Consider the following 10,635-nt stretch of genomic DNA (forward strand, 5'->3'; position numbering starts at 1 on the left):
ATCTCTACATTTTGGTGAGGTCTGCCAAAGAACTAAGGCTCAAAAGTGTCCAGATTCTTCAGCATTTGGTCAAAAGCCACTTCGACATGCACACTCCTTTTAATTTGTGTTTGTCGTTCCTCTCATCTCTCCATTTTGGTGAGGCCTACTTCGACATGCACACTCTCTTTTTAAGTTGTGTTTGTGGTTCCTCTCATCTCTCCATTTTGGTGAGGCCTGCCAAAGAACTAAGAGTAGCTTTTCTGCTCACGAGTGCTCGGTTTCTTCAGCATTTGTTTGAAACTCACTGCTACCTGGCCCTTCAGGTTTTCTTATAAACTGTGTTCGTCGATCATCTCAGAGCAGCGAGTGCATCTCTCGCACGCGTGTTTTGAAAGATGGGTTTGCCGCTCGTCACAAGCCTGTTGTATTTCGCTTACGGAGTTGCATTTGTCTTGTTGGTGTCAATTGACGCGTGGAACGCGTTTAAGAGGAAGATGCATTGGGTGCCTGGGCGAGCTCTCGTGTTTAGCGCTTTTACTCTCCAGTTGTTCTATTGGATTGATTATTCATCTGGCCGAAATTTGTATTCAGGGAGCCAGTATGATCTGTTAATGGATGGCCAAAGACTTCTGCTGTGTGTATTCATTAGCTATTTGCTTCCAGAAATGTTCACTTCTTCCTTGAGAGTTGTGATAAGTGGTCTTGGACCCTTGGTATTAAGTGTAATCCTCGGCATGTTTTATGATGTTTCGCATCCGACATGTGAAAGAGAAACAATGTGGCCTATAGTGTTGGACGCTACGTTATGCACAGTTATGATATTGCTACTTCTGCTCTTGGCCTTCGCAGTGTTAGCAGGGAAAAGCATTCGTAATATCAATTGTCAAAAGGTTCTCTCAGCGCTCTCTTGTTGTTCCAACTACCCTGAAAAACAAGAGTGTAATAGCATTGAGGACCATGTCCTCAAAAGCTGGATTGTGGTTCGCGCCTCCCAACCTGACTATATCATGGCCAGATCGGCTTTCAGTTCATTGGCTTGCTTCTTAGTCACACTTTGCATTGTGATATTTGTAGTTAAATGGAGATACGTGGATGCTTCGTTAATTTTTAAAGCAGCAACACCATTGCACATTATTCAATTTGTGTTCATCATAGTAGGATGGATTATTGTCTTATTCAGGTGGTTCACTGCCTTTCTGTACTTTCCAAGAAATTTGCGCGGTTTGTTTTACTTCGAAGACTTTTGGACAAGGAATATCGTTGCGGTGCAAGAGGATCTCCGTGGAAGCTTAAAGGGCAGGTTATTTCGTGAGAAACGGAATCGTCAAAGAACAATATCTGAAATTGTTGTTGTATATTTACTCACAGCATTTCGGTTGCATTTCTTAGTATTCCCTATCTGCCTAGGGCTGCAAATGTTAATTGTCTTCCTCAGCAAAGCATGTTGGTCTCTCTCCGAAATTTCAATCCGAATGATCCGGCGTTGCATAATAAGCCAAGATAAGTATATGTTGTTGTCCGGTTTGAACATATCATCAGCATTAGAGAGTGATCAATTTTCCAAGTACAGAAAAGCTTTGGAAATCGTACGAATGCCAGGAGAAATGGCATGCAGCCTTTGGATAGCAAATGAAAGTGCCTTCAAAGAAACAGAGAAGCATATGATTCAAGGCTGTGCCCAGGGTATGTGTAGATGCAGAAAATTAAAGAATTTAATTGGACCCGATAGAGGCAGCTGTGAAAATGGAGCTACAACAAGGTTGGAAGAAGAGAATTTCATGTACTCTCGCAAAAAGTCGTGGAAGATGAAAGCAGTTTCGTTGATTTATTTTATCATCTACTTATACGATGGCACTAATTCTGATGTTGTCACTGGTGCTTTCGAAGCTTGCTCTCAAGCATGGGATTTAGTGGACATTGTTGACAGTTCGGACCCAGATCCGGAGGACCCCTTGACCAATTTAGTGAGTCTCGCAGCCGACAAAGAGTTTGACACCCTCGACAAAATCTGGAAAAACCACCTGAAAATGACGCTTCTTGAAGGTTACAGTGACAATCAATCCGAGCAGAGAGAGTCAATGAAACTACTGGAACGGAAGATCAAGATGCGACTAAGACAGTATGTAGCTCCGGTTTCCACGGAACAGGGATCAGGCCTCGTAGAAAGCCATATCTATCCACTGGAAGACTCGGAAGACTGGATGAGCTCATCAACAAATTTTTATCTGCAGAGAACCTCAAAATCCATCGATCTTCATTCACCTGATGCAATGTCTAGTTTGCAGTGTTTATTGGCCAACGTTATTCGTCAATGCATGATCAAAGAGGTGCAGAAGGCAATACTAGAAAAGTGCAGTAAATGCGCAAAAGAGTGTAGTAAATGGGGTAAAAATCGGATGGAAGAAGAGCTATTCGATGTGGCCTATCTAGCAGGTAAAATCAACGGACTGCTACATCAGGTATATTGTTTCTGCTCACATTGTTTTGTACTATTGGTTACATTATTACTTTCATGTGTGAAGACTAAAAAAAATGTATAGCCTACTTATTTTGTTAATTGTCCAGATTGGCGGAGGCAACGTAGCAATGCATGCTTGTGTTCGTGATCCAATCCCAGACCTTGAGGAAGGCAGGGAACGGTAGTTCATCGTTCGGCAGCCAAGTTTCCGGCCTATACGAGCCGCTTGTGCTCAATCAGGACGCTGGTAGTCGTAGAATTCTCCCCCTGGAATTGAGTAGCACTTTCCGTATGCTAATATTTTTTATTTTGTATTGTCTAGCTCATATGAAGCAGCTTAGTTCCAGCGTTTTTGAAAAACTGGTATGCTTGTTAGGTCTTTCATAATTTTTGTGATCCAAAACTAGTATGCAGAACAGAATCTGGTTTTGAAAAATTGTTTGCAGCGTAATGGTTGTTCACGTTGATGTCCGTTACAACTTGTTTATTAATTTCAATTTTAGATAATAAAAAATAACAGCACCCCAATTTTCTTTAGATCATGTTCACTCACCTTCTTTCTTTCAATATGCTAAAAAATTCTCTAACTGCTGATACTTCACATGTTAACTACCACCTTCTTTCTTTCCATATGCTAAAAAAAATCTCTAACTGCTGATACTTCACATGTTAACTACCATTTAAATTAAATTTCCTTTCACATTAAAAGAACATGATTACCCATTCTATTATCGTAATGGTACAGAGTGCTTCGGCATCAATTTTTTGCTTTCATTCCTCTCTATCATTGAAATAAAGGTACAAAATGCTTTGGCATTAATATTTTTATTTTTTATTTTTTCGCTCCTTCATATCATTCATTAGAATAAAGGTACAAAATCGAATAATAATTTATATAATTACACTTAAATCGAACATAGGTTAACATATGTACCATTAAAAGAAAATCGAACCTATATTAGCATATCTACAATTAAAAGAAGGAAAGTGCTGCGTTGTTAGCACGGTGAATATGTTACAGCGCAATGAACGACATGTCCCACTGTTATGGCAAGTGGGGAATGTGTTTGGTTCGAGGTATAAATTCGAGGTACATTGTGCTTTGAATTTATTTTTTTTGGGGGTTTATTTCTCCATTTCATTGGAATAATAGAGGTACAAAGTGGTCTCACATTTTCTTTTTGTTTGTTAATTTCTCCTTCATATCATTTAGAAAAAAAAATTACGAAGTCTAATAATAATTTTATAAAATGAGACCTAAAACGAATCTAGATCAACCTATCTCCAATTAAAAGAAAATGCTGAATCGTTGTTCGCAAGGTGAATATGTAGTAGTACAATAACGACATGTCCCACTGTTATCGTAAGTGGGCAATGTATGGGTTCATGGTACAAATTTGATATAAACTAGCATCGGTTAAATAAATTTGTTAAATATAATATATTTATTATTAGCATTTGCATCAGATGTTGTAAAGGAAATGCTGTAAGGCATAAATTGAAGAATGCAAATATTTTATTTTTTAAATAAATGAGAAATTTATATTTAAAAATATTAATTAAAATAACATTTTAATTTTAATAACATTTTAAAGCTTAATCCAATTTAAGGCATGAGATGAAAAAGCTAAAACATGAACCTTTGACAGTACCTGGTAGGTCAGGGGTGGAAATTTAAGTTTAAATGCATAGCAATGTAAATAAAGCTTCCATAAACAATCATTTTTTAACTAAATGGCTAAAGAGAACCGAGTTTCACTGGAAACTTCAAAATGGCTTGTCTATCCAACACATAGGAAAGATCACAAAATCCGCTAGCTGACAACCTTTCAAAAAAAGGCTTGTTCAAAGATATAGGTAAATGGTACATGGAAATCTTTTGGGAAAACAATATCTATATCATGGGGGACCTTCTTCTTCCTGTGATATAGTTTTGTTTTGGCAGTTTCTGATTTTTTGTTTTTTTGTCTTATTTTCCTGTTGTTGATTTTGGGCTGGCTGACCACTAGACATTACTCAGTATCCTCTGTGGAATGGAACTTGTTTTTCCTTCGTAGATGGTGATGTTATTCCATAATAGAATGAACCTGCTCCACAATTTTGTTTTGTCCAAATTTCTGTTTTCACATTGTGCACATGCTATTACATAGCCTGAAACTGCCTTATGACTTTGGCAATATACCGCTTGAACATTGTTCTATTTATGTATGTTTTCATTGTCTTATGAATATAAATGTGCTTTTTTATAGTAATTTATAATGCAATGATTTGTCATAAATAATGCACTTTTTTGTATCATATAGTATTGTTAAGGCCGCTCTTTATTTGGTTGATTGTTAAGGATGCTCTTTGTTTGGTTGTTTCCGACAATGGATGAAGTTATATACACTAAAAGTCATTATATATGACAGGTTAGTGAAGTGAATGTCTTGAGTTGCATTAATCTTGACATTACTTAGTCTATCTTAGATCATGGTCATGATTGTTATGTTGCTATGCATCATATCTTAGCATCATGAGCAATCATTTATTGGATGCGCAAATAACCTTTTTTTATTTCAATGCTATACACGGTTCATTTGTTACGAATTCTTTATTTTTTAAAGGAAAAAAATTGTTGTTTTATTTTGAGGAAAAATGTGTTACTTTTGTTTGAGATGAAAATTGAGTTACATTTCGTGTATTTTGAGTACACTAACAACAGAAGACTGTTTGGAAACTCTTTTTGAAATACAGACTATATAGGTTTCTTATTATCATGATCTCACCGTAAATTCTGATGCAATGGTTTGTCATAAATAATGTAAGGTATTTTATTGTAGTATATAGTATTGTTAAGGTTGCTCTTTATTTGGTTGTTTCCTGTGACGGATGAATTTACATGCACCAGAAATATATGGCAGGTTAGTGTAGTGAACGTCACCAGTTGCATTAATGTTGACACTAGTTAGTATATCTTACATCATGGTCATGATTGTTATGTGGTTATGCATCATATCATATCATTTTAGGCATTCATTTATTGTTTTCACGTCTTAAAGTAATAACTTGTTTTTATATTATAATGATATACGATCCATTTGTTATGGAATCGTTTATTTTTAAATTCAACCTAAACTCATCTTTTATTTTCAAGGCATGATCTTGACTTAACGCACTGCATCAAAAACAAGGTATTGAAAGCTTAGTGTAAACTTTCTGAATCATGAGGTGTTTTACATTCACTTGCTTTATTGCAATCAAACAACCATAGACTCCCAAACCTACCTAATGGAAAATTTTTGATAGAAATTATAACAGCACAATAGGTCTCTATTCTCTACATCTATTTGTTTCTTTTTCACTACCTTTCAAGAAGAACGAGATATGTGCCATTTAGAAAATAAGGAATAAAAACAAATCAACTGTACTTATTATTGATGCATCCATATCAAGTCAATACAAAATAACCATGAAAAGAACTAGATGCTACTATACCTTGTAGCTCACATTTTTCACTGAAATTATGACAATTAAAAGAAATCAGCAAACACAATTTTGTTAATAACCTACATCCCTGTAACAGAGAGGTTCAAATTGTGCTATGTGACTGAATATTTTTTCTTAATAGCCAGACATTGACAAAGATGGTCTAAAACCTCTACAACGTTATAGAAGATAAGTCACAGCTTGTGTCATTTCATTTGATGTGCTGTTGCGAACTGATGTCACCCCTACTTTTATAAGGGTAGACACCTCTCGTATGTATTCTGCAATAGCTTGCACATAAGCAAGACCACGCTAAGAATATGTGGCGCACAGAGGAGGATGGGGTCTAACACGAATTTTTCTCACTGCTTCCCATCTAGCCAAAACTGTGGACTGTAAATTTGAAGATCGGGAGCGTAGGGACTCCATATTTAGAAAGGATGACCTACAAGACTGAAAACTGCATCTGGATGGCATATCTGGCATGATCTTGACTTTACGCACTGCATCAAAAACAATGTATTGAAAGCTGAGTTGAAACTTCCTGAATCATGACATGTTTTACGTTCACTTGCTTTATTTCAAGAAACAACCATAGACTCCCAAACCTACCTAATGGAAAAATTTTGATGGAAATTATAACAGCACAACAGATCTCTATTCTCTACATCTATTTGTTTCTTTTTCACTACCTTTCAAGAAGAACGAGATATGTGCCATTTAGAAAATAAGGAATAAAAACAAATCAATTGTACTTATTATTGATGCATCCATATCAAGTCAATACAAAATAACCATGAAAAGAACAAGATGCTACTATACCTTGAACCTTAATTTTTCCAATACTTTTCTTTGGCTTAGGAGCAGTTCCTTCCATGGCAACATCTGCAGAATCATTTATCAACTGTTCTTCCTCTGGTTGCAACAGTATTTGCTGTAGTCTATACAAGTTGCAGATATTTCAATTTACACAATTACTTAATAATATGCAGAGTATTACCTTCATTGTGAAAGAATTTGCATTTTCCAAGCTACATGACAATTAAAATAAATCAACAAAGACAATTTTGTTAATAACCTACCCAAAGGAATTTGCATTTTCCAAGCTACATGACAATTAAAAGAAATCAACAAAGACAATTTTGTTAATAACCTACCCAAAGGCATTACGCAAAACAATGCACTCACTATGAAGGAATTTAAGAGCTTCCATGCGACCACTAGCCCATGCCCGGAGACAAGGACGCACACAGGCCTCATAGGCAATGAGGGCTTGCCAGGCTCCCTGCCCACTACACTTAATAATTGCAAGCGCATTATTGTCAAAATGTGTAGCAGATGAGAAATAAAATCTATCTGATAAATAATTATTGATCCACATTAACATGAAAAACAAATCTTAAGACATCCTGGGCATGGACCAGCCACAATCATGACCGCTGGCTCATGCCCAGAAACAAAGGTGCACACAGCAGTGACAAAAAGGAATGGCGTCCATTAGCTCCCTAGGCTTCAACTTCAGCCTACAAAAATTATTACAAATGGTGTCATTAAAACCTAGCGCAATTACTGCTAACCTCATTCTTCGCAGCACCCCAAAACGCTTTGTATGTTGGGTTGATTGAAAAGAAGCGCTTAGGTTTTTAGATGTTACTAACCAACAACACGGATTCTTCTGGACTTTTCTACATATGCTTCTTTCTTGAATGTATGGGTTGAAACCAAAAAAAAGAAACGCCAGAACGTAAATCAGTTCATACGCACATGATTGAAATGGGGAATTTTCCAGACAAATTCTTAGAGAACGCGCTTGTTAACATGTATGTGAAATTAGAGAGCCTGGCGACTTGGCAGAGTTTTTAGTCAGATTCCGGAGCGCGATTGTGCCTCCTGGACAGTGGCAATTACAGCTGATGCTAGACATGGGAATGTCGAGGAAGCATTGGCATTGTTGTACCACATGCAAGGGGTAGGATTTGAACCCAATAAATGTACCTTTGCAAGTGCTCTCCCGGTGTGCCTCTTTGAGTGCTCTTGAACTGGGCAAGGAGATACATTGAGATGTAATTAGTTGTGGGTTCATGTCAGATGTTTGTGTAGGGGATTCCCTTGTTGACGTTTATACAAAATGTGGAAATAGAGAGTTTTCACGTGATATTTCTGATAAAAGGCCTTAATGAGATGTGGTCTCTTGGGATACATTAATTGGAGATTATTCACACACTGGGTTTGTCACTGAGGCACTGAAGGTGTTTGTGAAAATGCCTTAACGAGATGTGTTGTTGTGGAATAAGATGATGGCAGGATATGCCCATAATAGATGTTTTGACGAACCCCCGAGGTTGTTTTGCATGATACCCAAGTGAAACTGGGTTTTCTGGAATTGCATGCTTGTAGGAAATCCGTAAAATGGGCTTGTTGAAGAAGCCGTGGAACTCTTGAAAATGCTGAACGAAATTTGGTTCCGCCGAATAAGAAGATTGCTGGATATGCACAGAATGGGCATCGCGAGAAAGTGCTGAAGCTCTTTCAACAGATGAAATTGGTGACTGTAAGTCTAGTGCACAAAACTTTGTTTACTGTTTTCCTGGCGTGTGCATTCCTAGCAGCTCTGGGATAGGGGGGGAGTTCCATGCAGAAGTAGTTAGAGGTGGATTTCAGTATAATGTTTTTGTGGGATGTGTAGTTGTGGACATGTATGCCAACGTGAAGTATAGAAACTGCCCGCCATATGTTCGACAAAATGCGTCAACGAGATTTGGTGTTCTGGATATGCCATGAACGGTTGTGGCAACGAGGCCACTGATGTCACCTTTCTGTGATTCAGGTCTAGTGGATGATGGTCTGCAATACTTTGATTGCATGAGGTGCCATTATTGCTGCATCTTTAACCTTCTTGGGCATGCTAGGTGCTTGAAGTAGGCACACGCGTTCATCAATAAAATACCAATAAAACCTAATGCTTTTGTGTTTAGGTGTTTGCTTGGTGTGTGTAAAAGCCAAAACAATACAAAGCTACATGACCATGTGGCAGAGCGTCATTTTAATCTGAACTCTAATGACGGCGTACCTTATGTACTCCTATCATACATCTATGGTACAACTGGCAGATGGGATAAAACTAGAGAATCAAGGCATCTGCTAGATTAGAAATTCAAAAACAAGTAAACGGATTTTTAAATTTTGTGATGAAGCAGCTAAAAGAAACCACAGCAGTTGGAGGAACGATATTTCTCTAGAATTAAAACCAGGTGTTGCTAAATTATTGACAATTATTGTAGACACCAAAATAGCTTTGGAATTGGGTAGTCACAAGCCTTGATATATGATTATATCACTTGGAACATATGGGACCAAAAGATACGGATTTGCAAAATGGAGCCTTGGGTTTCATTAAAAAAAATTGAATGCTTTGTAATCTAACGTGGTCCAGGACATACAATAAAATAGTGGACTTGCTTGCAAAAGGCATCTGCTATATTAGAAATTCAAAAACAAGTAAACGGATTTTTAAATTTTGTGATGAAGCAGCTAAAAGAAACCACAGCAGTTGGAGGAACGATATTTCTCTAGAATTAAAACCAGGTGTTGCTAAATTATTGACAATGATTGTAGACATCAAAATAGCTTTGGAATTGGGTAGTCACGAGCCTTGATATATGATTATATCACTTGGAACATATGGGACCAAAAGATACGGATTTGCAAAATGGAGCCTTGGGTTTCATTAAAAAAAATTGAATGCTTTGTAATCTAACGTGGTCCAGGACATACAATAAAATAGTGGACTTGCTTGCAAAATTAAGTAGTTATCTTGGAGCTAGGGATCTGGATGGTGACGACCAGATCCAGTACATTGGCATATAACTTTGAGGATCGAAGGCACTTAGAAGGTCTTCAAAAATTGTGCCTTGTGTGTCTCTGCGGCATTTACAACTTACAATTTATGGTTCTCTTCTAGTTTTAAATGTGAGTATTAGATGAGGGAACTTGTTCCAGCAGATACAGGGGCTTAGGGCCTGTCATATAACTTCAAAGAGAGTTATGGCTACAACAAAAGTTTGAAGTGGAGTTATGGCTATAGCAAAAGACTTGATACAGATCAGTAAACACCGACTATCTTGGTAGAATCCTTTAAGCCTCTTAGAAAATTGCAGGAAGGCTGAAATAGTGTCACAAATATTCTTTTGACTACAGACATATTTGAGAAAGATTTGGTTGAGAAAGATGTGTATGTATTTTCTGCAACTATTGAATTTCTAAACAAGAGAAAACTGCAAGAGGCTAGTCGTTGCCTTTGTTTTTAAAGCAAATTGTAGTCAGAAATGGGTTCTACGGAGTCGAAGAAAATTGTTTCAACTTACAAGTGGAGAAGAAAAGGGCGATGCATTGCATTCAGTGATTGCTGCAGGTTCATGCTCAAGCTCAACCACTAGCCTAAGATCAACCCAAATTGGCATCCACAATATACAATTAAAGAAATTTACCTCTTTCAAAAGATTCTCAACTAAATTTTTTTATATTTTTTTATGAGGAAGTTGCATTATGCATTTCCTGTTATGGGCATGTATAATCCACGAAGCAACAGAACAATGTAGAAAAATGAATCATACTAATAAACAATGCAACCTTACTTCAACCTGGGATCAGTGATTAGACCAAAAGCGGATTGCTGCAAATGTTTGGTAATCCTCCGTATCTCTTCCAACGTTGGTGAATGAAAGCCG

General features: G+C 37.2%; 1 protein-coding gene across 1 annotated transcript; it reads left to right on the forward strand.

The window, feature by feature from the left end:
- The first annotated feature begins 224 nt into the window (after nt 1-224).
- LOC149264809 (uncharacterized) lies at nt 225-2,771 on the forward strand. The gene is made up of 2 exons (XM_089390425.1): nt 225-2,441; nt 2,548-2,771. The coding sequence occupies exons 1-2, from the start codon at nt 378-380 to the stop codon at nt 2,623-2,625; spliced, it is 2,142 nt and encodes a 713-aa protein (XP_089246551.1). The 5' UTR covers nt 225-377; the 3' UTR covers nt 2,626-2,771.
- Nucleotides 2,772-10,635: the final 7,864 nt, after the last annotated feature.

Source organism: Pinus tabuliformis, chromosome 6, assembly GCF_031772625.1.
Source record: "Pinus tabuliformis cultivar Carrire ecotype Pingquan chromosome 6, CPIR1, whole genome shotgun sequence".
NCBI classification, from domain to species: Eukaryota; Viridiplantae; Streptophyta; class Pinopsida; order Pinales; family Pinaceae; genus Pinus; species Pinus tabuliformis.